This window comes from Oculina patagonica, chromosome 3, assembly GCF_052425735.1.
Source record: "Oculina patagonica isolate OP01 chromosome 3, crgOcupat, whole genome shotgun sequence".
In the NCBI taxonomy this organism is placed as follows: Eukaryota; Metazoa; Cnidaria; class Anthozoa; order Scleractinia; family Oculinidae; genus Oculina; species Oculina patagonica.
The window spans coordinates 18,263,496-18,288,187 of NC_135760.1; the positions used below are offsets into that span (position 1 = coordinate 18,263,496).

The 24,692-nt window shown below is 39.5% G+C and overlaps 4 protein-coding genes across 4 annotated transcripts in view; 3 read left to right on the forward strand and 1 right to left on the reverse strand.

The window, feature by feature from the left end:
* LOC144645420 (uncharacterized) overlaps positions 1-24,692 on the forward strand; it is a 120,608-nt gene that overhangs the window by 85,842 nt on the left and 10,074 nt on the right. The gene's annotated exons all lie outside the window — the stretch shown is intronic.
* Positions 292-5,883, reverse strand: LOC144645691 (ester hydrolase C11orf54 homolog). Its single transcript, XM_078505244.1, has 9 exons — positions 5,732-5,883; positions 4,496-4,594; positions 4,242-4,315; positions 3,653-3,754; positions 2,651-2,725; positions 2,419-2,505; positions 1,860-2,009; positions 975-1,088; positions 292-751 (listed from the first exon to the last, which is right to left on the reverse strand). The coding sequence occupies exons 1-9, from the start codon at positions 5,793-5,795 to the stop codon at positions 578-580; spliced, it is 939 nt and encodes a 312-aa protein (XP_078361370.1). The 5' UTR covers positions 5,796-5,883; the 3' UTR covers positions 292-577.
* On the forward strand, positions 5,957-11,741 carry LOC144647010 (serine/threonine-protein phosphatase PGAM5, mitochondrial-like). Its single transcript, XM_078506749.1, has 4 exons — positions 5,957-6,413; positions 9,255-9,468; positions 9,702-9,835; positions 10,382-11,741. Exons 1-4 carry the CDS (start codon positions 6,037-6,039, stop codon positions 10,527-10,529), a joined length of 873 nt encoding a protein of 290 aa, XP_078362875.1. The 5' UTR covers positions 5,957-6,036; the 3' UTR covers positions 10,530-11,741.
* Positions 21,026-22,633, forward strand: LOC144647532 (uncharacterized). Its single transcript, XM_078507330.1, has one exon. The coding sequence runs from the start codon at positions 21,026-21,028 to the stop codon at positions 22,631-22,633; it is 1,608 nt and encodes a 535-aa protein (XP_078363456.1).

A 24,692-nucleotide genomic window follows, 5' to 3' on the forward strand; every position in this document is an offset into this window, starting at 1 on the left:
TCGGTGCGTCACTATCGATGTAGTTGGAAAGTGTACAGTGGAGATTTGAATTTCTGTAGATTTGTTTGTAAAGTTTATTGCGGATTTGCCTTGGCTCTTTTCTCTCTCCCATCATCCTCAGCGTCTTATGATTTTCTCATAAGAAAAGACTGCAATCTACTGGGGCGACTCAGGGCCGACTAGCCGAACTTGAGACGCCAATGGTAACAACTGAGCAATCATAACAGTTCAATTCTCTGTCCACTAGTACAACGAAATCGCCGTTCAATAAATTATCTTGTAGGACAGGAATATAAATATATATTTCTTTAATTTTGTTTTCGTATAATACAGTCTAAAAATGAAACAGGACGTTTCAGCATTTGTGCTAAAAAACTATTTGTCCGACTATACTACTATGCGCCATTTCTAATTTCCACGTGGCTCCTTTAGCCAATCGATCATAATTTTTCATAAAGAATTCTAATCTACCTAACCTTGTTCATTTCAAAACAAGATTGCTTTAAGGAGCGAAGGCACAGTGAGTTATGTTTTCGGAGACAAAGAAGACATTGTATTTTTGCAAAATCTCTAGTGCCTAGTCTCTTCCAACGTTATGTGTTGTTTGTGGTCGGTCTACTCGGTAAACCTTCTCTGCGAGGCTAAAGAACCCAGTGTACTGCACGTCATCAGGCGTGACGTCATAGTGATAGTGTCCTCCTTCTCCGTGATCACTGAAACAATGAAAGTGTTCAATGCGCAAGTCCAGGCCCTGAAGAAAAGAAAAGAAATAAAAATTATTACAATGGTGATTTAGTTGACAGTTCTTATTTCTTGGTCGGTAAACTATTGCTATGTGGCACGACACATCGCTCTTGGGACGGACAAGCTGTTTGTGTTCTTAGCCAAGACACTTATACTCGGTATAAATGAATGTTCCTGAATATTGCGAAAGCCTGGCTCAAAAGGAAATAACTGAGACATAAAGTACTTACGGGGTCGTGGCTTTCAAAGACTCCAACACACACTAATGGCGCGCTCATTTCGTAAAATTTCAGCCAGTTGTTCACATCGGTGTCCGTCTTGAGTGGAGTTTCGGAAAAGTCGGGCTGTTAATGCAAAGAAACATTTTGATGTATAATAGAAGAAACCCATAAACCACTTATGCGTTTTAATAATGGCCTATAGAAAATAGAAAAAAAAATCTGATTTGATTTAAATCCACTAAGATTTTATTTAAGGCCTGTTCAAACGGAGACGCAAGCTTTCAAATTGCGTCTACTTGCGGTGCCGTTTGGCTAGGGCTTGCGGGCACTTGCGTTGACTTACGTTCACTTTGGTGGAGACCAAATTTGTGCGCAAGTCAACGCAAGTTTTTCACCGTTTGGCCACCCAACGCAAGTCAATGCAAGTATTGCTGTTTACTTAAAGAAATGAACTGCAGCGCGCGCAATAGCATTGAAATGGCTTTTCTGACAACTTGCGTGCACTTGCGATTAAATTTGCGAGTCCGATGGCCACCCAACGCAGGTCTGTATGCAAGTTGAACTTGCGAGTATTTGCCAGGGTCGTAACCAGGTATATTTTTTCATTGTTGATCCCAAATTTTAGCTCTAAATTTTGATTCCTGATCCCCAAAATGTGGCAACATTTGATCCCTGATTCCATTCTGATCCCATCTGATTGGCCGATCCGGATCCCATGACTTGTGACCCGGGATCCCGGGTCCATGATCCCGATCCCGAGGCTGTGATCCCTGATCCCATATACCTGGTAACGACCCTGATTTGCGACTACTTGCGCCTTCGTTAGGCCTGAGCTAAACACGTTAGCGAATGACTTACACACAACAAAAAGTTTAATTTATATCCAGTATTTACCATGACGTGAATCTTGGCCTTGCCTTTTTTTATCACAAATACTCCACCCATTCCGACTGGCTGGTCTCCATAACGACTGGCTAGCGTGAGCCGCATGCACTTAATAAAATTCTCTTTCCCAGTCCTCTTGCTGGCGCATACTTTCAGAACCTGGGGAATAACGCAGAAAAATTAGCAAAATTTAACTCTGCCTTAAAGAACATCGTAGTATCTACAACATCATTACCTATATCATCAAAGCTTGATAGAGCGGTTTTCACTCGAGTGTCGAAAGTAAATTGCGTTTGCTTTGGTTTTGCATTACTACGCTTAGTGATCGGCTTAAAAATCTCGCGCCACTTTCTCAGCCAATCAGAAATAAAACCAAAACCAATCGTGTCTCGCTCGCGCACGTTTTCCCGTGCTTCGTGTCAGCTACATGTATTTGCTTCGAGTTTTGATTGGTTCACTGGATTGTCTGTGTCCTTTGTGATTGGCCAGAGTAATTACTTTGGTTTTGGTTTTACGACACTCAATTGAAACTGCTCTAAAAAGATATAACTGTTACAATGTTTCATACCTTTCCTGGATTTCCATCACTAACAAGGAAATTTCCCAGCAAACCAAATTCTTCACAGTTGTAATGTTCTAAGACACAGGATCCATTCTGAAATAGAAATAAGTTTACAAACGTCAGCCTCTGGAGTTATTTCCTGGAGACTGCAAAGTAGAACGAGGGGTCGAGTGAAACGATGATAAATTAAAAAAGACAACTTTGTCCAACTGCACATGTTAATGGTGGATAAACTTACCTCTTTGTTAACTTTGGCAGTCTTTGTTGCAATCACTCCCTTCTGTTCAGAGTTTGTCACCAAGTTTGCCATCATCTGAAACATATACCAGTATGTTGGTTTTCAGATTAAATCCGTTTTCAACCTAGGTTATTCTGTTTCAACCTGAAGACGACACTCATTTATTCACTTAAAACAATTTAACTCATTTAAAGTAATCCTAATAAATGAATACAATTTGTTTTAAGAGTGTGGTTTTCAGGTTGAGACAGACAAACCCTGTTGAAGATTGAAAACGGTTTTAACCTGAAAATGGATTTGACCTACAACATATACATGTACAGCATCCTATCAATGTAACAAAATTAGAAGTTAAATATATTTTGAATTTGAATTTAAACAAGAACCCATAACAGTACTACATGTAAATTATTGCTCTTGAAAAGTTACAGATAATGTTGAAGAAATAAACCTAGACCTGCAATGCGTGCAGAGAGCTATTTAATCTTCTGATCGAACGAATTAGAACCCCGGGGGGTGGGGGGTACTCCCTATAATGGCCTATACGGGAGGCTCCCCCCGAAAGGGGTACCTTTTTCAGTCTTCAGGTATATAAAAGGGTAGGGATTTCACAAGTTTAGGTATACGAAAGGGTAGGGAAATCTGTCCTTTAGGTTTTTTAAAGGGCATTTAATTAAAATATTTCGAACGGATGCAATTTATGGCTGTATTATTTTAATTTATTAAGCGCTACATGAAAATGACAAGAAAACGTCATGTTCGAAGTCTATGTCATGTCTTTTGTTTATATGAAAGGGGTACCTTTTTCAGTAAAAAGTATACGAAAAGGGGTACAATTTCTGTCAAAATGGCATATAAAAGAGTAAGGGGTTAGAGCTCGAGGCGGAGTCTCCACATATAAAACATTTTTGAGTCCCCCCCCCCCCCCGGATTAGAACTCAATTACATGCCTGACAATGGTACTGTTTGCCTTTTCATTGTTCTGAATATCAGTAGTTTTACCTCACAATTCACTCCAACAAATTTACTGCTACCAGCTCCTGCTCCAATGACAAATCCTCCTGGAAGATCTATATTGTTTGCCACATCGTCAAAACTGTACAACTACAAAGATGTTAGAAATATATCATTATCACCTCAGCATGAAGTCTACATAATATTTTCTATTTTCGTCTTTGTATGTTACCTATATATAAGGTTCTCTGCATTCATCTCAGTAAACTGAAGATCGCATAAGTCATGCTGAAACAAGCATGTTTCAGCAACGTTGTAAGACTTGGAAAGTCTATTGTGTGGTCCCAGAAAATGTCCATACTCCCCCCGCAGAAAGGTTTGGAAATTCTTGGAGTGGGAAGGGTCTCAAATACCAAAAACGTAAAGGCAATGTATGAAGTTTAATTGGAATTTCGAGAGGAGTGGAGGGGGGGGGGGGTCCTTAGGAAAAATCCCTTCCGTGGGGGAGGTCTGGATAATTTATGTAACCAAACATTTTAATTATAATGAAATTCAGTTAAATGGATGGATTGAACAATCTTTTATTTACTAACATTATTATCACTGTGTGAGTAACCAGTGACTGAACAGTGTGTACCTTAGAAAGATTAGGAAGAGGTATGAGATATGGTGGACCACCAACATCAGCAATTCTGGTTCTCCCACAAATACCTTTAAATAGACAAATAACAAAAAAAAAAATAATAATAAAAAATTATGATCATGAAAATAGTAAAATAAATGGTAAAATAAATGATGTTTAATGCTATATTGACATTCATCCAAATGCTATATTGACATTCATCTTTCTAAATTTAATAATGATTTGGGTAGCAAGGATAATTTAATTACCTTGAGCAGCAAGTGTCCATGGCTTCTCTCTCAAATCAGGACAATCAACCACTTGAACATCAACATTTAAAAAATTCTTGGACAAGCCATCTTGGAGCACTAGATTAATGCAAACAATTGACAGTAAATCCACAGTATTGACCATGAACAAAGGGGAGTAAGAGGGGAAGGTCTTGATCACTCCCCACATTTTGCACTGTATTCAGTACTATTTATACACTTTTTATATATTTTTCTACACTTAGTGCCCAGTAAAGAAATTACCTGCGTACTAAGAACCTGCTGCAATTTTTAGGAGTTTGGCAAAACAGGTTCTTATATTTTGGGGTACTTACTGGCATTTTTTAGCTTCCCTGTGCAATTTTGATAAAATACAGTTATTGTATTATAAATAAAATAGTTTAACCCCACATATAAGAACCTTTTGGGGTATTAAGGAAGCAAATTTCTGCTCATCGGAGGTTCTTGAATTTCTAGGTTCTTATACGCGGGTTTTTACTGTATGTTTTCTACACTTAGTGGCGCCATCATTAATGACATTAAAAATGACTTCAAAGTGTCATCTGCATCTTCCAAATTGAATCAAATGCTCGAGTATGACTAGGTGGGATGTCCTTGCATGGACTACAACATAGAAACATAAATATTGATTAAGAAATTTTTATTTTTCCACACGACCCCATAAACTATAAGCTTAAATATTCATCGTGTTTAAATAAAGGTTATCTACCGGTATCTACATCATTTTTACAAGAAATGTTTCTTGGCCTGGGTATAAATATTATTATCGTGCATAATTTCACAGTATATTGACTGATACTTAGTTAGTCTACTAGGCGTAGGCTGCTTTGGTCTATGACAGATAGGTAATATTGTGTAAGATTGATCATGAGCACCTGAAATTTGTTTAGTAGAAATTAATATTACCGGTAGTTAATTAGGTTTAATGGATTGTATATTTTTAGATCATATTTTGAAATAAATAAATCAAAATAGTCTCAATGATTGATTCTTTATCTTTCTAAGCTCAGTAACCGATCAATAAACGCAAGAATTCTTCATCTTTTAAATAAATGAAGTTCTTATGTTTAATATAAGCTAACATGATCGCAGCGAATCGACCAACATGCAGTCTATTTCACAAAATATCGATCGTATCACTGATCTAGATCTTTTAAATCTGAAGGGAAACTACATTTTAAGGCTTTTTTTAAGGCTGTTTGGTATTCACTATACCTTGAACCAACTCTTCCAGTGGCGGTACCAGAAGGTCTCTGCTTTCTACTGGTACATTTTCCATCTTTGGTAAAGTATTTTCTGTCCTTGAGTTTGCTATTTTATTCAGCTGGCATTTGTATTTGAACCGAAGTATTTGACCTGCCAGAGAAAAAGCGAAAACCGTCAGGCGTTACTGTCTGTTTGTTTGGACTAGTACCCAGTCTTTCTTGGGTTTGCCGGCCATAAATAAAATTTTCAGATTACTTCTCGATTGAATCTGTTTGACGAAATTTACCTTCGATTCTGCCCGATTTTGCCCAATAATGGCAGCTATACGCAGATTGTCAAGATTCGCGGCAGTTGCTTCTGCAGCAGTGACATTTTCGGGAGCATATATCATCTACAACAGTACAAGAAATCCCGCACGTGCGAGCGCCGGTACAACACCCGGCTTCCATAGCTATCCAGAGGAATTTGAAGACCGGCTTCTTTATAAACCTTCTGGTCTACGGTGGGATCCAAACTGGGATATGTGCGACAAAGGTACGAAGAAGCCTAAAGAGAAGGTTGACGGTAGGATTGAGGAAGAATCGAAAGAAATAAAGCCTACAGCTGTACGGCATCTTGTGTTTATCAGACACGGGCAATATTACGAAGACGCCAAAAATGATGATGATAAACGGTTAACTGAGCTAGGAAGGTATGGAGAAAAGGCTTTTGTATGGAAAAGGGGTTTTATATAGTATATTCTGAAAAATATTCAGCCTTGGCTTTTCAAATGATCCGAAGATGGAACGGTATCAACTGAACTTCTAGAAACATAGGCACGCTAAGCGTGCAGGAGTTATTTTTTCAATTTATGGGGTGGCTTGGGGTGAAACTGGGTGATTGTCCTGTTGGGATGGTTTATGCCATGGGTTGAGCTATTTGTGTATGGCGGCCCACGAAGTCACTTTTTGCACAAAATTTGCTTGCAAACAAAATAACTTTTACGTGCATTTTGATACATCGGAACTGTTTTATTCAATATGTAAATTTTCATCATTTAATTGAAAAACAAAAACTAATTCAATTATCAAAATGTCACAAAATGGCACGTTCTTATTCTGTTTAAGCGGTTATTTTGTTGCTAGCTTTGTTGCAACCGTTACGTGTTACTTTTGTTTGTTACGGAATACTTTTGGCTTTTTGCCAAACACTGAAACATGATATTGTTGTTTTTCTCACTTTTGTAACATGAGACCTCTGTTTTTTAAAAACCAATGTAACACGATACCCTTGTTTTTCTCGAAAAAGCCACGATTCCATATAAACTATAGACATTGAACGAAAAGTACTATAATAAACGAAGTAATAAACGCATCAAATCAAAAACCACTTTCTTCGGGAAAGTTCTTTAAAGCGCAGTACACCTGGAGTATTTGTTTTCTGTCAGAACTGTTCGACAAAGATTTTCGTTCATTCACAACCTAAATTCTATTCAACAAACAAGAACTAATTGAGTTATCGAATTGTCACGGAATGGCACGCTCGTATTCTGTTTTTGCTCTCGATCGTAGTTGCTTTTAACAGCAAAGTTAATACTTGTACCGGTTCATTAAATGTTTGAACGAGATGTTTTACAGTTGATTTCAGTTTACTTTGGCCGCCCGCTTTGCGAAGTTTGTTGGGAAATTGGAAACTTTGTTATGAAGTTGCCAATTACGTTGCTAGTTTGCGAATCAAATTGCGAACTTCGATAAGTTCCCAACTTCGGCCCGACTGAACTTTCGAAGTTTTGGTTGTTGAGGAGAAACAAGACATGTTGCTCGAAAGTCATGGCGATTTCTGAACTCGAAGATTTTAGAGCTTGTCAAGGAGAGTTGAAGTAGCTTGAAGTGCAAGACAACGTTTCGCATCAGCGATCACGCAAGTGATTTGGCGATAAATAAATCTTATGCAGGTAGAAATTTGGTCAAATTTTAACTTTTTTGTACGAAAACACATATTTAACGATTTCTGTGAGGCATAATCTTCACTGTCTTCAATTTCAAGTCTTCTGCGTTTGTAAACCGGATGAAACTGGATGGTTTATTGATTTTAATCGAAGCCGACGCGACGCGACAGACTAATTTGTTCGAGACAACGTGTTTACGGCTCGCTGAACATAAAAGTTTTTTATTTTTATGACATTTGTTTCCAACAGTTTAGCGTAGAAAGCCCTTTTTGATAACATAATTATAGAAGGTTTTATTAATTTCGGGCCGACGTTGGGAACTTTGTATCGAAGCTCACAATTTGATTCAAAAACTCGCAACCTATTTGGCAACTTCATAACACTTTCCAATTTCCCAACGAACTTCACAAAGCGGACGGCAAAAGTATTAAATGACCACATTATTCTTCAAATCTGCTTTGTGCAAATGGAAAGCTAGCCTCTCCAAACGTACGCTCGAATAAGACGAATAACAAGTTAGTGTTGGGCCTTTTGCTCACGGCGTGTGCGTTGTAAGCAGGCGGGCGTTACGAAAAACGTTTTTAATCCATCGTTAAATCACAACTCACCGATTCCGCCTCCTTCTAATCTAAAAACTTAGAACGAAATTGCTGACTACGTCAGATTGCTTCCCCTTTATAAACTGCAATTTTATTGGTTCTGATAGTACCTGAAATCTGATTGGTGTGACAAACACACATACTTCACTGACCCACCGACTGATTACAAGGACACGACGACTAAAGAGCTATTTTTGAAAAAATAACTCAAAAATTAAACTTGATTGTAAGCCGACCCTCCACAGGGAGCCCAGGCTCACGCTTTGACAACTCGGTCAGAATGGAGGCGTCAAGATTATAAGGATTTGTATGAAACCACTCTCTGGACCCTCTCCTCCTCAGGAAGCGCTGTTCTTCTGCAGAGCGAGGCCCATTCTCTTCCCCAGACCCGCCTGTCCCTCTTAGCCGGCGGGGCTTTTGCACAAGGAACACATTTTAAATTTCCTTTCCAGCTAAGAGGGACTGGTAGCTCTGGGGATGAGAAATGAGCGGAACCCTACTTACCCTACCTCGTCACCAGTTGCCTGTGCTATAGAAAGGAAAATTAAATATTAACTCACTCACACTCTGTACTTGTTCCTATGTTTACATTCTTCTTTCCACTCCTCCCGGGGAGGGGGAGTGCTCTGCTGGGGTCTAAAAAAAGATATAATTTGACATATTTTTCCCAATTTAGCAACCCCATCTCAGCCTAAAAGGCCATAATTAGAACCCCATCACAGACCTGGAAGGTCAAACATTGGACTGGACCTCATCCAGCGGCACATACCCATATAGCATAATTATATAAGGTACATGTAGTTCACCCATCCCTAGAAACACCGGTAGACAAGCAGTTGGAATCCCAGTATTAATCCCACTGGCCACCAAAATTGGGTGGAATTAAGGATATAGCTAGGTCCGCAATGCAATTTACACAGTTCACTCAACACAGTTTTTGAAGAAAAAGTACTGTAGACTGAGACTGTTTACAGTCTAAATCAAACATGTTTTTATTTGGATTCAGGCTACAAGCAAACACAACTGGTCAAAGACTCAAAGATTTAAACCTCAAGTACACCAAACTAGTCTGCTCAACCTTAATACGAGCTGCTGAAACGGCAGATATCATAGCAAAGTATCTGCCAGATGTGCCAAGGGAGACATGTTGCATGTTAAGGGAAGGAGCACCTGTTGCTCCTGATCCCCCTTCCTCTTCAACCTGGAAACCAGTTAAAAAGGTCAGTGTAACATGTTCATAATTAATAAAAACCCTGCCATATTATAAAATGTATACTGTAAACCCCACTCTCTCTCTCTCTGATGGCCCCCCCCCCCCCCCATCTATTCTATAACAAGACAGCTCCACAGAAAGATAAAATCGTCTTTTTTCTGACTGAAAAGGTTTAGGTTGTGATAAAACAGTAGTCATGATAAATAGTTTATTTATGTTTTTGTCCCTGGCATTCTTCAGAACGTTTTCCGAGATGGCCCTCGCATTGAAGCTGCCTTCAGAAAATATATCCACAGAGCTGATGCTGATCAAGTAGGGGACAGTGTTGAAATTTATGTGTGCCATGCAAATGTCATTAGATATTTTGTCTGCAGGTAAGGATTTGTATAATGTGTAGATAGTGCAATGTACATACCGGTATGTAAACCTTGCTCCAAAGGCAAGTACAAGATACATAGATTATTTGTGTGGTGCTATTTATGATAAAACAAATTAAGAAAATAAATTACCTTTATTCAGACACAGTAGTATTTAAAGCTAGAAGCTTTTGGGGCCATTAAGTTCCTGATTGAATTGATTTTTTTGTGAGGAGGAAAACTTGAGAACCCAGAAAAACCCTCCGCGCAAGGACGAGAGCCAAAAACAAACTCAACCCACATATGAGGTCAGGTCCAGGATTTGAACCCAGACCACACTGATGGGAGGCGAGTGCTCTCACCACTGCACCATCCCTACTCCCTCCCTTCCCCTGCTCAATCTCAAGTAGAATAATTCAGCCTCGGCTCTAACCTGGACTGCTTGATCCAGAGTCCATGCAGTCAATCCAGTGTCCAGTCCTAACCATTAGCCAACCATGCCTCCCATAAAGTAATTCAAAGTGTAAAAAATATTATTATTCCTGTTTGGTTTGCTGTTTATAGGGTTCTTCAGTTTCCACCAGAAGGCTGGCTTCGTATGAGCATAGGCCACTGTGGAATCACATGGGTAACAATCAGGCCAAGTGGGAGAGTGAGCCTAAGAAGAATGGGTGACACAGGCCATTTGCCCCCAGACCAGATGTCAGTATAGGTTATTCAGCAACAGGGTAGCAAGGGGGGGGGGGGGGGGGGTCGTGATCCCATTTCACACACAAATTTTGACCAAATTCATATGTCAGGTATACTTGAAACAGCAGATTAAGTCAAAAATTCATGATTCACATCTCTTTTCTAGCTATTTTCACGCATCACGGTCTAATGTTTGCCCTTATCATGCGTCACACATACCCCTTTGCTACCCTCCAGCAAGTACACATCAGCTGACATGCTGCAAATTCTGTCACAAAATTGTAGCGAGACTGCATCAAAGTAATTAATAATGATAACATTTAAACATCAGATTTATTATGCACATGTATTAGTAGTCCAGGATTTCATTACCATGTACAGAAACATATTTATTTATAATTTATGCACATGCAGTGGATCTGCATTAATTAGACTGCCATTGGATCACCAAAATCTGGATGGATTTCATTTAGGAGAGCAATCTCGTTCCCAGAGCCTGTGTTCCTCTTGACCAGCAGACAGGAAACTCAACGGCTCTGGATGAATCCAAACTGGAACCAGGATTTCCTAGTTCCGGTTTGATTGTGCGCGTGCGCCGAAGATTGTGGTGAAACGAACAAGTTTTTTGACAGCCAATCAGATTCAGACGCCTTTGTGGTGGCTTTTCAGAATAGCCCAGAGGTCTCGATCCCTGGCGCAGACCAGAAGGATCACAGCCTCTGGGACGAGATTGTTAGGAGGGGTATATTAAGCTCAGCTTAGTTCCTTGCCCTCAGGTGGGGGATAGGACCAGTGAATGGAGTGTGTTGTATGATGCGAAGTATGGGGATATATTAAAGGGGATGTTAAATAAGAAAATGGGCGAGTCAGCCTTTCTTTGGGCAAAAAAGTAGTAAATAAGCGTTACTGAGGTAGTCTAATATTAATAAGTTGACAATGTGTAGTTTTACGGTGAAATAGTTGGTTTGCATAAATTACACATCTTTAAAATTTCCTTACATATTTATTTGGTACAATGCAGACTATTTTTCATAATATTTTGTATGTTTCTATATTATTTTAATTTATCACATATTTCATTTTTTGTGGCGACATTTTCACTGTTGTTAAAATACATATTTATATTTTCGACACGGCCAAGTGCACAAAATAAACTTTTCCTTTTCAAAATTTCCAGTTTTACATGTACATGTAGTGTTTTTGTGTGATTATTAAACAACGTTTTTTTAGTTAACGAGGTTAAGAAACGATTAACGGTAGTATTTCGGGTTAAAGGGACTATGTCACGGAGATTTCGCAGAATTTTGGTCTAAACTGTTCTGAAATTAGTGGAAGGCAACCTAACCCATAAAAATTTAAAACAACATCTTTAAACATCTAAACGAAGATATAACCTTAATTTGTGGATAGAAATCAGGCTACGGCTATGAATATCGATTTTTTGGAAGACGCTCGAAAACAATTTGAAAACGTTATCAAATTGCAATCCGTTTTAGCCATCCGCGCCAAAAGGATGAAGCTTACAAGCGAACGTGGGCGTACTATGCAATAATAATGGTATTTGATGTTAAGCAACATTTTTTGTATTCGGGTTAAAAGCCGAAGTATTTTAAAAGGTAAATTTTCGGAGAATAAGCGACGATTTACCATTTAACATACAAAAGCACATCGGCTTGATCTAATAAGGTCAGAGAAGCCCAGTATAAAATTTAATCCATCATTTCTTCATTTATATTGATACACTAATCCCACCCCCTTCCTTTATTTTACAACTATGCTTGTTCAAAAAAGTCACAATTCCTTAATAGAATGTCGGTCGTTTCGCCTATAAGTTGTTTCGCCAACAAGTCGATTCGCCTACATGATTAGTCCAGTCCCTGAACTCTCTTCCGCGCGCCTTTTATAGGGGCTGAACCCAGGCGCGCGAAGAGACAGTCTCTCTCTCCCTCTTCGCGCGCCTGGGTTCAACCCCTATAAAAGGCGCGCGGAAGAGAGAGTTCAGGGACTGGACTACTACACGATCTGAGATGTTTCGCTAACACTGAAGTCGATTCGCCTACACAATTTATTTTCGAATTTGAAGACTTTATTTAAAGCAGAGCGTATTGCTTAAGGTCGCGAACAGTGACACTACTTACCAGTCACACGTCATGTTTGAGTAGGGAAGGAAGACAAGGCCTGGGACCGAGAAGTTCTCGCATCACGCACAGCGGTCTACGAAAAGAAATATTTTTTAAGCAAGACATGAGGCAAATGTGTTACTCTGATTGCTTTTCAAGTCGCAAGAACATCTTTTCAAGGAAAAGTATGGGACGGGTGAGCTGGTTTTACAATAAAGCTTACTACGTCTTCACACTTAAATAACTGTTATTTTGGTTCTAGATGGTTCTTTACCTAGTCTTTATATAGTTATTGACAACAGTTCTTTTCTGACTCTTTGTAGGCGAAACATCTTAGCTCGTACGCGTGTAGGCGAATCGACCGGATTCCAATTCTATGCAGCTTTGATGGGACTTTGCACTACAATCGAAATGAAGGCTTAACTGGATTACACGAAATATTGAATGAATTATGAAGAAAATCTGCCTGAACGCACAAACAAAAACATTTACCTGTAACGCCTCCTAAACGGTTTGGCATTCTGGGATAAGCAGGGTTCATTCCATGGACTAAAAAAATTACTTCAGGCACCCATTACAGACTCGTACCCAGTCGCTTCTCTTGCTTTTTGAGCGGCGCGCAAGGCATCAAGGGAAGGACGAACTTATTTTGTTACTTTTTCTATGTTCTTCCCATCAACCTCTTCGAACGTAGCGAAAACGAAAAAACGGGTAACGACTGGGTACGAGTCTGCGCCCATTACGCTATGAAAGTAGCTCTTAAATATGCTGAGCTGATATCTGGTCTATTTGCCTCCAAATCATCAAAAGTTTGTATGTGATACAGTTGAATCCCGATAACTCGAACCCCCCGCTAACCTTTTTCGATTCCCCTCCAGATCATTTTCTTATTAATATTACCTTCGATAACTCGAACCCCCGATAATTCGAGTAATTACTGTTTGAACAGCTTAGACAAGGAAAAGATACAGATATTGGCAATTAGTATATAATTAATGTTCATGCACCGTGATTGGCTGCTTGAAATCGTAATTTCTTGCTCTCAGTATCCGCACCTGTCAACAGCTTGAGCTATAAACATTTATGAACTCTCGGTCTGATGACTTGAATGAACAGAATGTGTACCATGATTTTCAGTACTAATACTACGTCTACTGACAGACCGAGTGACTCACGGAGCAAAAAGGTAACGCGGTATACGTATCCTGAAGCGACAAGGTTGGAGCATTGCTAAATGGGAAGTTACCTTATTATAGGAAATTATACTCCCTGAAAGGGCGCGCGAAAGAGAGATTTCAGGGACTGGACTAAGGAAATTAACACTCGTGTCAATGAAGGTATCTGAAATTAACGCGAATTGGAAGTAAGATTACTCCTGAATAACGGAAATTAACGCGAAAAAGGAGGTAAATTTTTAAAATGAAGGAAATTAACACGGCACAAGGAAGCGCAGTTTGTGGCGACAGCAAGAATAAATTTTATTTCATCATTGAATCTTTGGCCGAAATCATAAGAAGTTGACGTGTTAGTTGTTGAACTGCCCTTCTGAAAATAGGCATAAACTGGAAATATCGTAAACAATATACCCATAGGATTTTACATCGCAAAGATTGAAATACACTTTTCCAATTTGGAGAAAAGAGAAAGTCAACTATGCCAGGACAGGATCCGGAATTTTCGGTGATATTAATGGAAATTAAGGTCGCGGAAATTAACGTTTTAGTAAATTAATGTCGCGGAACCTAAATTAACGCGATTATTTTAAATTCGCGTTAATTTCACGGAGCGTTAATTTCCTATTAATTTTAAGGTACATTCCTTGCAAAAGATTTCGAACGCTTTATTTCGGACGTTTAATTCTCGGACACCTTTAATCTCATTTCGGACAAATTTCGGACACTGTTGAAACATGGCTAAAGTAAATTTACGCCTACAAAACACGAATTAGACTAAAAAAACATCTTTGAAAATAATAGTTTAACAATTAATAATAATCAACTATGCCAGGACAGGATCCGGAATTTTCGGTGATATTAATGCAATTAAGGTCGCGGAAATTAACGTTTTAGTTAATTAATGTCGCGGAACCTAAATTAGTTTAACAATTCACCCTCAAAGATTCACTGAAACACTGACGCGAAAATAACACAACTACTATCAAGCCTTTGTGTGTCTCAAACCATGTCTCAACTAGAGTTCGCGGCATAAACTAAAAGGAAACTTAAAGCTTTGGAGCTTAAAATGGCTTAATGATCTGCGACAAGATCTTCATAAGGATCATTTGGTTCTAGTTCCTTAGTTACAGCTTCCACTATTTCTGCCATCTCAAAACCTTTCCTTGTCACATCGGGTTTGTTTGTGTACTTAAAACAGTTATACTGTACTGTAAATTTGACTACTCAATTTGTAAACTGGCAACCCGGCATTTTTAACCTAGTGGTTATTTCGGGTTGTCAGATCTCCTAATCTTTAGCAATAAATTTATATAATAATACTGTATTTCAATTTAATGATAAGGAAATAAAGAGGATGTTGTTGTAAATATTTTGGACGCTTAAAAATTTCAGACGGTTTTATTTTCGGACACTTTTTTTGTCCGAAATTAAAATCGTCCGAAAAAATAGTAAAATAGTGCCCTGCCGATGCAAGAACATAACACACGACTCCGGCCGGGGTTCGAACCCGGTACTATTTTGGAAAAAATCATGCATTGCTTGGGATATCTCAAAATTTTATCTGACGTTAATATAGCATTGGAGTTCGCAGTGGCTGTTCAGAATGGCAATAATTCAGGTGGTCACGAATGGGATTCAGTAAACTTTATAGTACCTTATCGCCAGTTTTTTTAAGATTAATTATTGTTGCCTTAGTTTTGGGTTGTAAGTGCGACTTCCTAGAATTATCAACCAGACAGCCGTACAAATGGAATGCACGTTTTCGCTCATATTTTGTCCATAGATAGGTCCTGGTGAGAAACTAAACGGACCGTAGTTAGTTTTACCTAATACATTTTCCTTTCGTAGAAATATGTCAAAAAAGATTTCGCCCCAATTTGGCTCAAAATCGACTTCCGGTTTGACTGATTGTTTTGAAAATTTGATCGCCTCGCGCATTTTACTGCCGCTGTTTATGGATCTTTCAATAGTATTTATATTCTCTTTAGGTCTTGATTGTATAACTGAGCGAAAAATAAAACAGTTCGAGATTAATTTTGAGCCTAGAATGGGGATAAAATGATAGGCAAAATTTGCAATTGGGTCGCGAGCGAAATTATGCAGTAAAACTTTGCCATTTTTTTCTATGTGCGATAACTTAAAATAACGTGAATATACATTTTATGGGTTAAAGAGACACCCATCTGATAGCATATCGTAAGAAATCTCTGGGGAAAAGGTTTTAAGTGGCCCGCTTTGGCCTGTACTTATTACTAATTTCGCCGAAAATCTGCCGTTTTAGCGTGACAGGAATTACGTGACAAGGCTAGTAAAGCGCGAGGGAAATTATCTTTTTGAAACAAATACTTTCAAACAACCCAAGTATAAAAACGGTTATGTGCTGAACTCTTTGAAAAGGTAAAAGCAATAAGAGATTTTCCCTTTACCCGTTTTGAAATAATTGCGTGATCTTAACACGCTCTTTATCACAACATGCTAAACGGCTCGTCGGTAAGGTTTAACCTAGCGAAATTCTGTGTTAGTAGTTTTAAGCTGTTAACCCCTCGATCATTTTCAAAAGCCGGTCGTATAAATAGAAAGCATTCTCAGTTCAATTATAAAACGTAACAACGAGTCAATATTGTTTGGTTTATTTCTTTACGTGATCTGAAGGGAACTAGCAAATAATTAAATTATAAGTATTTGCCGCCGGAGTGCAATGATGTTGATTTTGTTCGTTGATGCGTTGTTGTTTCTTTTTGTATCAGATTGCCGATATTTTCCCAATTATTATCCTATAAGCGAAGCAAAAATATAAAGCAAAAAAATGTTGGCTAGAATTATTTACTAACAGGTATCAACACTGAAGGTATTACTGAGGACTATAAACACCTTTATGGTATAAGATCGAACAGAAAACATACAATTGCCTTATAGCTTTTTAAGTTATATTCAGAGTTCTACGTTTTTTGCCCGAATAGTACATTTCAATGAACTGAAACTTCGGAAATGATTAGCGCCAGAATTCAACGCAATATTTGGATCAGTCCTAAATAGATTTTACTTGCGATAAGCAAATTGTTAAATTAAATTAATTGTTAAATTAAGTTTGAAAACACGTCCTTATCCGACAATTCCTCACTTCAGTAAACACGACTCTTCGAACAAGATGAATGCTTGTTGTTCTTTTAAGTCATTAGTTGGTGGTCAGTGCTCCTTTGATCGCAGAGACAGAAAGCAGTCAACGGAGATCGTCCCACTTTTATCGTGCACTAAAAATGTAGCACAACACAAGTCACTCTTTCAATTCCATGATGTGGAAAGTGAAATTGAGTTAATACTTGCTCGTGCGGCGATGTTTAACACTCCACAAAATGTCGACGTAATGACTGTTTGCCCATCACATCGCTCATCCCTTGGTCTCGGCTGGACAAGAGGAACCGAAAGATGTAGGGTCCCTCAAGATATATCTCTACATAAAATGGTGAGAGGAAAATATCCAAAAGCCGAAAGAGGGGTAAACAAGACCTTCTCGAAGAACGGGAAGAAGAACGGGACATTTGGTTCCCGTTGGATCAGGTATATATCGACTTCTCACTCGTGTTATCGCTTCTTGTCTTATACAATACGTCTGATAGTTTCCTTCTGTTTGCATAAGGTATGTGCAGATCATGCAGGGAAATTTTGAGTTCAGCGTCCGAAGAAGAGAAGTTGTCAAAATTAGCAGCAAAGAACTCGCCTCCACTTGTCGACATAGATAACAAGGAAGAAGAAGTTGTTAGTCAAATGACAGAGTTGACATTCAGGGTAAGAAAACTGTGACAATGATAAGCCTTTACTTAAAAGAAATCCATGGCGTTTTAAGCAAGTGTAAAATTTATTTATTCCGGACAGCAATGAGAAAATATATATAACAGGCATGCACAGCACCTCTTGGGGGTGGGGGAAAGGGATACTTGGGCTTTCGAGTGACGGGGATGATCGAATGGGGGACACAATCAAACCTAGGGCTTACTTATCCTTAAAAGTTTCAGAATTAAAGGAGTAATAGTGTAACACAAAGAAAAAATGAAACAATTCACGATTAAGCATCAGAGCATGTTAAGAGCCTGTTTACATGAAAGATTTGTTTTTAATTCAGCCCTCTTGTTATGATCTACAGTCAACTCTCACCTTACGGACACCCCGCTATAGCGGACACTCGATATTACGGACAAAATTCAGATCCCCGCCGAAAGAGGTTTGACTGTAAATGACTCCCGCTATTACAGACTCTCGCCCGACCGCCCCCCCCCCCCCTGAGGGGGGTTACTCCCTCTTATGGCATAAAGGAGGAGGCTTCGCCCGAAAGGGGTACCTTTTTCATGCTTCAGGTATATATAAAAGGGTAGGGATTTCACAAGTTTTGGTACATGAAAGGGTAAAGACATCGGTCATTTAGGTTTTTAAAAGGGTCTTCAATTTAAATAATTATATTGAACAAACGCACCTTATAGCTTTATTTCTAAAATTTATTAAAAGCCATGTAAAACTGACATCTAGAATTCCTGTTTTAGGCATATGTCATGCATGTGTTTTTTTGGTATATGAAAGGGATACCTTTTTTCAGTAAAAGGTATACAAAAGGGGTGCCTTTCTTGTCAATATGGTATATAAAAGGGTACTTTTTTGAGTAGCCCCCTTGGGATTCTCGCTATACCGAGCACTGAACGACGCCCCGAGCGTGTCCAGTAAAACGAGAGTTAACTCTACGTGGCAATAACATTTTGTAAAATGTAAATGTTGTTTTATAGTGGTCATGCACTTAGCTTCGAGATTGTCACTTTGTAAGTCTAAAAAATTTCAAACCCGAAAGTGTTCTCGCTGGGCTCAGCACAGAAATCCTTTGACAAATTTTCTAACAATGCCCCAGCAACACTTGATGTGCAGTGTTATTGTCAGCCTTCGGTATGGGTACAGCGATATACACTTACTTGAAAAAAATGAAAAATGAAAAGATAAGTTTGACCTACTGACTGATCGTTTGCTTGCTTGATTGATTGATTGACTGATGGATAATCTGACTGATTGACATGATGGCTCCAGTGTAACCACGTGACCAATATATCGCAAAACATAAATCGAAAATTTCGTTTCACAAAAATGTTTCAGCCGCCTCATTTTGATCGATTACTAAAGAAGGTTCAATCCCCCGCCATTCCGGTTGATCATAGGTTTATGACTATTGGTCTTCATGTAGTTGTACGCGGCATTGCGCTTAGGGGCGTAAAATAGTAAAGTGGATTTATTTAAATTATCTCCCATTGCGTTTTTTAGGAAATCAGTACAGTAACAGACCAAAGTCATTTCACGAGTACCCCATTTACAGAGGCGAGGTCAAGCATGTTTTCACAAGCCGATACCCCTTTTGGAAGTCTGTATTTGCCTTCAGATACCGAAAGTCTTGATGACACCTGCCAAGACAGAACTCCTGTCGACAGGTCAAGATCTGCACTGAATGATTTTCTTGCGTCAAGAGACATAAGTCCTATTCGATCTTCTTTAAGGACAACCTGGGATGACGTCGGCGAAAGAACCAAACGTTACTATGTAAAGAAGGCGAGTGAGGCTGTAGCCGCCTCATTGGAAGTTATAGCTGGCGAAGATTCTGATAAATTGTGGGACAAACTGGTCTCTTCAAAGGCAATGAATCAGCATTTTCTCTCAACATCCTTAGAAACAGAAAAAGTCGATTCTGTTTTACTGGAATCTTTAGCAGAATGCTACAACAGTGCTACCCAGTGGGATACGCGTCGTCAGATATTGTCTATCATGGTTGACAAGATCAGCTTTAAGTCTCTTCAAAGGTGGATTCCAAACCTCACACAGTATCGATTCAAGATTGCCAGACAGCATCTGCTGATCCATGGTAGAGGCTCTCCTGTTCCTAAACCTATCCAGAAGAGAATGTACGTTTCCCCGGAAATGGTTGACCACTTTATTTGTTTCATAACCAGTCAGCACATCATTCAAGATTTACCATTTGGACAGAAAAACCTTACTTTGAGTTCCGGTGAAGTGATCGCAGTACCCAATGTTATCAGGATGATGATTCCAGAACGTATAGCACAGCAATATCAAGAGTACTGCAAGGAGTCAGGCATAACCTGCTTGAGCCGAAGCTCTTTGCTTCGAATTCTTGACGTCTGTTCTGCCTCCGTGAGGAAATCCTTACAAGGTCTGGACTACATCACTGCTTCTGGCGCGAAAGCGTTTGAGGAACTTGAAATTGTGGCTGAGCGACTGGGTGAGCTTGGAATGGGTATGTCCTGGGCGAAACAAAGAAAGGAGCAACTGAAATTGGCCAAGCGTTACCTGAAAAGTGTCTTCACGGTAACGACAACAAATAACCCTTAAAACATTGCAACCCGGGGGGGGGGGGGGGTACTCCCTATAATGGCCTATACGGGGAGGCTCCGCCCTTTTTCAGGCTTCAGGTATATAAAAGGGTAGGGATTTCACAAGTTTAGGTATATGAAAGGGTGAGAAAATCTGTCATTTAGGTGTTTAAAAGGGCCTTTAATTAAAATATTTCGAACAGACGCAACTTATGGCTGTATCATTTAATTTTTTTTAGCGCTGCATGAAATGACAATAAAACTTCCTGTTTTAAGTCTATGTGATGTCATGTAGGTATATGAAAGGGGTACCTTTTTTCAATAAAAGGTATATGAAAGGGGTGCCTTTTCTGTCAAAATGGTATATAAAAGGTTAAGGGGTCGGATCTCAGGGCGGAGCATCCCCGTATAAAACTTTTTGGAGTACCACCCCCCCCCCCCGGGCATTGCAACAGCTTTGAGACTAACACGTGCTTGTTTTTATAGCGTAATTTCTCATACGATCCTCTTTGATTTTTTAAGGTACATGTTTCTGAGTCGTCGACTGTCCCAGACCATTGTAGATGTTTTGCGCTCAGTGATGCCAAATGTTCCGATTACCAGGGAGAGTGTAGTCATATCCATGATGGGGTGTGTGATCGTTGCAGCCTGGTGGAGGTGAGCATTGGAGAAATAGAAGACGCCCTTAAGCTAATTGCAACAGAAAGCGAAGAAATGGACGAGTTGACCTTTAACACTGAACAAGCAAGGCGTAGCATCAGTGCCGTGAAAGCTCACCTTCTTCGTGCAGTTAACCAAGATGAGGCCAGAGTCGATGTAATGGAAATGTTAGAGGAAAATTCTGTTTTCTTGGTCCAAGATTGGGCCATGAAGTTTCTTCCCAGAAAGTATAGAGAAAGTCAAAGCGACTGGTTTGCTAAGCGAGGGATACCTTGGCACATCACAGTGGCACTACAGCAGCGACCAAACCGACAAATCGAGACGATGGCATTCGTGCACATTTTTCAAGCTTGCGACCAGGACAGTCACTCAGTGCTTGGCATAATGGCGGATGTTCTCACAAAATTAAAGATTGGTATGCCAAACCTTGAATCAGTATTCTACAGACAGGACAACGCGGGGTGCTATCACTGTGCTTCGACCATTGTTGGTGCTAAAGTGGTAGCAGATAAAGCCGGTGTTACCTTAAAGAGAATGGATTTTTCAGATCCACAAGGTGGCAAGGGAGCATGTGACCGAAAAGCGGCGACCATTAAATCCCACATGCAAATCTACCTCAATGAAGGCAATGACATTGAAAATGCTGCTCAAATGAAGGCTGCCATCGAGTCTTTTGGTGGAGTTCCTGGTGTAGTTGTCACCTTGGCAGAAACGCCTCAGTTGCAAACGCAGAAAGCCGTCACATGGGAAGGTGTTAGTTTTGTTAACAACATCCAGTATGAAAGCGATTGTTTGAGGGTGTGGAGGGCATACGGAATTGGCCAGGGAAAATTAATTCCTTGGAGCAAATTCCAGGTGACTGATAGCGATGGCGAACGTCACTTGCTTGTCGATATCGGAACTGATAATGAAAGGAGCACTCATTTGCTATTTGTCGATTTGAAACCTCGGAAGGTTAAATGCCCTGCAGAAGTTACCTCGTCTGACGGCGATGATGACGGAAGTGCCAGCGACGAGGGAAACGCCAATTCTGGATTGTTTTCTTGTCCTGAAGAAGGTTGCATCATGACATATCAAAGATACTCCAGTCTTGAGCAACACCTTCAATGTGGAAAGCACAAACGTGCTTTGGAACAGGAGACACTTCTGGACAGAGTAATGCTAAGATATGCCTATGAGCTTGAAAAGGGTGTATCCAAAGTCGAGGAACTAGGCGATGTGGCGTGCCTTGGAAAAGATAGCAGTTGTGATGCTCAAAATCCTCCTATGTCCATGGGCTGGGCGCTCAAGAGTTCCTTTGTTGGGAAAAGGTTCAATTCCAATCAAAAAGATTACCTCATTAAGAAATTTGAGATAGGGCAAACAACTGGAAGAAAGCTTGACCCGGCTACTGTGTCCAAAGAAATGAGGACTGCCAAAGATTCCAATGGCAATCGTCTGTTCACATTCAGCGAATTCCTGACAACGCAGCAAATCCGGGGCTTTTTTTCCAGACTGGCTGCCAAACGAAGTGTTGATGTTGTGACCGAGGAAGACGAGGAAGAAGAGATCTGTGCGCGCCATGAAGAAGCGTTAAGTGAGATGCGCAGAGATGTGTCCAATTTCGTAGCTCTTCAGCATCCCATTATGCATGACACTTATAACATCTGCGAGCTTGCCTCCAGTGGCAAACTTGCAGCTACTTTTCGTGTTACCGTTTTGCGCGACATCTGCATCTTTCTAGGCATTGATGTTTCAAATGTCACGATAACCCGCAAGAAGCCTTACATCGATAAGCTTCAAGAGGTGGTGAAGTCTTGTACCTGCTACAAGTGAAAGCCTACAAAGAAGCCGCATTTTCTCCGTCCAATGTTAAAGTATTGACAAATACGTTATCTCATCATTTAAAGAAGACCATTTTGTAACAGTATTAAGTATTAAGTAGAAGCTTTCTCGTTGTCTTTAAAATAGTTAAAAATATTAGCACCCTGCTCCACACTCCTTTCAGATATTTTATCTTCCACAATCTGGTTGCCTTGACCCCACCCGGCTCCAGCCTTGTTTAAAAAGTACAAACTTTCAAGCTAAGCCCTGCTTAAAACAGGCTTAGAGCGTTAGAGGGGGGGGGGGGGGGAGGGCTTTCACAATGAAATATCACCCAAATGCGTCAGGAAACGCTATGTGTAGACAGCAAAAGGGGAACAAAGGGGACGCCAAAGAAGCGGTGAAGAAGGTGGGCCTTTCCCTTCCTATAAGAGGGATGGGATGTGGAGTCTAGTAGGTACTGCTAAAAAAGCTATTTTTCTCCGCTTTATCAACAGCGAGGTAACATGGCTACAAATATAATGTGTTTTTAATATGAAAGACTTATTGGCAATATCTAGCGATATTGGTGCTTCCCATGTTATGATCATGATAACTTGACCCAAAAGAAACCTTACATCGATAAGCTTCAAGGGGTAATGAAGTCTGGTACCTGCTTCAAGTGAAAACCGGCAAAGTTCGTGCTTTACATACACGTAGGTTTTCGCAATATTTTAAAACTCCGCTCTGTAAGCCCTTTAAACCCCCCCCCCCCCGTCCTTCCCGGCCACTGATATGCCACAGGCTCGTTACAATAATCCCACCTACGAATTTGTAGAAAAGTTTTGCATTTAAAACAATGTTGATTTCCTTATGGAACTGAAACCGCTTTATGTGGACAGCAGGATGGGAGGTGGGCATTTGAGTCTAGTTGGCACTGATTTTAGGTGAAAGTAGAGTTGAAAATACTTGGCAATTTTCAGTGATCTATACTAGAACAGAAATATTACTAGATCTAAAAATATCCCTACAATGATCATGCATGAACAAAAGGAGTGAAAGAAGGGACATCTATAAAAGTATGCCTAGAAAGGCATACTTTGTTTCCAATATTCCCGGAACATTGTGTGCTAATCCATGTTACCTTTTATAGTTGATTCCGTGCCAAAGCTAAACGCTGTGAATTCTCTATCTAGCCAAAAGATTTGAACTGCTAGCAGATCCTTTTATAATACTTTCATATTGTTGTAAGTGACAGTTAATTTCACCATAAAAGTTGTAACAAATTGAAGTGTGAGAAATCATTGTAAGTTGTTTAGTTACGCTATTAAATCTGCCAAGTATAAAAGGAGCGACAAAAATTATCATTTCCCTTGTAGCAGAACGCCCTGGTCACAAACTCTGTCATAAGTGGTGCAATAGGAAAGAAAAAAATCCTAACTAAGCCCTTTTGAATTCTTCTGAATTACTTTAATGAAAAGTAGACAAAGCACGTACATTTGCCTGGTTCTGAATTTCAGCTGAAGAACACTTAACAGCACAGCCACTCGCGATATTGGTATAAAACAAGTAAAAGTTTCCTTTCCATTTACATTTGGCATGTGACATCTATCTTTTTCGTGTATTTTAAAATGATTAGATTGTTTAAAATACAGGAAATCGTGAAACTGTCAGCGGGTATTGTGACAAGCAGTGTCACGCAATGATTTACATTTTTTCTGATTTACGGCAAAACTAGTGATAAACAAAGGCCAAAGCGGGCCACTAAAAACCTTTCCCCCAGAGATTTTTTTAAATATACTATTAGATTAATGTCTAGTTAACCCATAAAAATTGTTTTTACGATATTTTAGGTTATCGCACATAGAAAAAAATGGCAGAGTTTTACTGCATAATTTCGCTCGCTACTCATTTGCAAATTTTGCCTTTGGATTTATCCCCGTTTCAGGCTAAAAATAAATCTCGATTTGTTTTATTTTTCACTCAGTCATACACTAAATACCTAAAGACATTATAAATGTTATTGAAATATCAATAAACAGCTGCAGTATAACGCACGAGGCGATCAAACTTTCAATAAAATCAGTCAAAC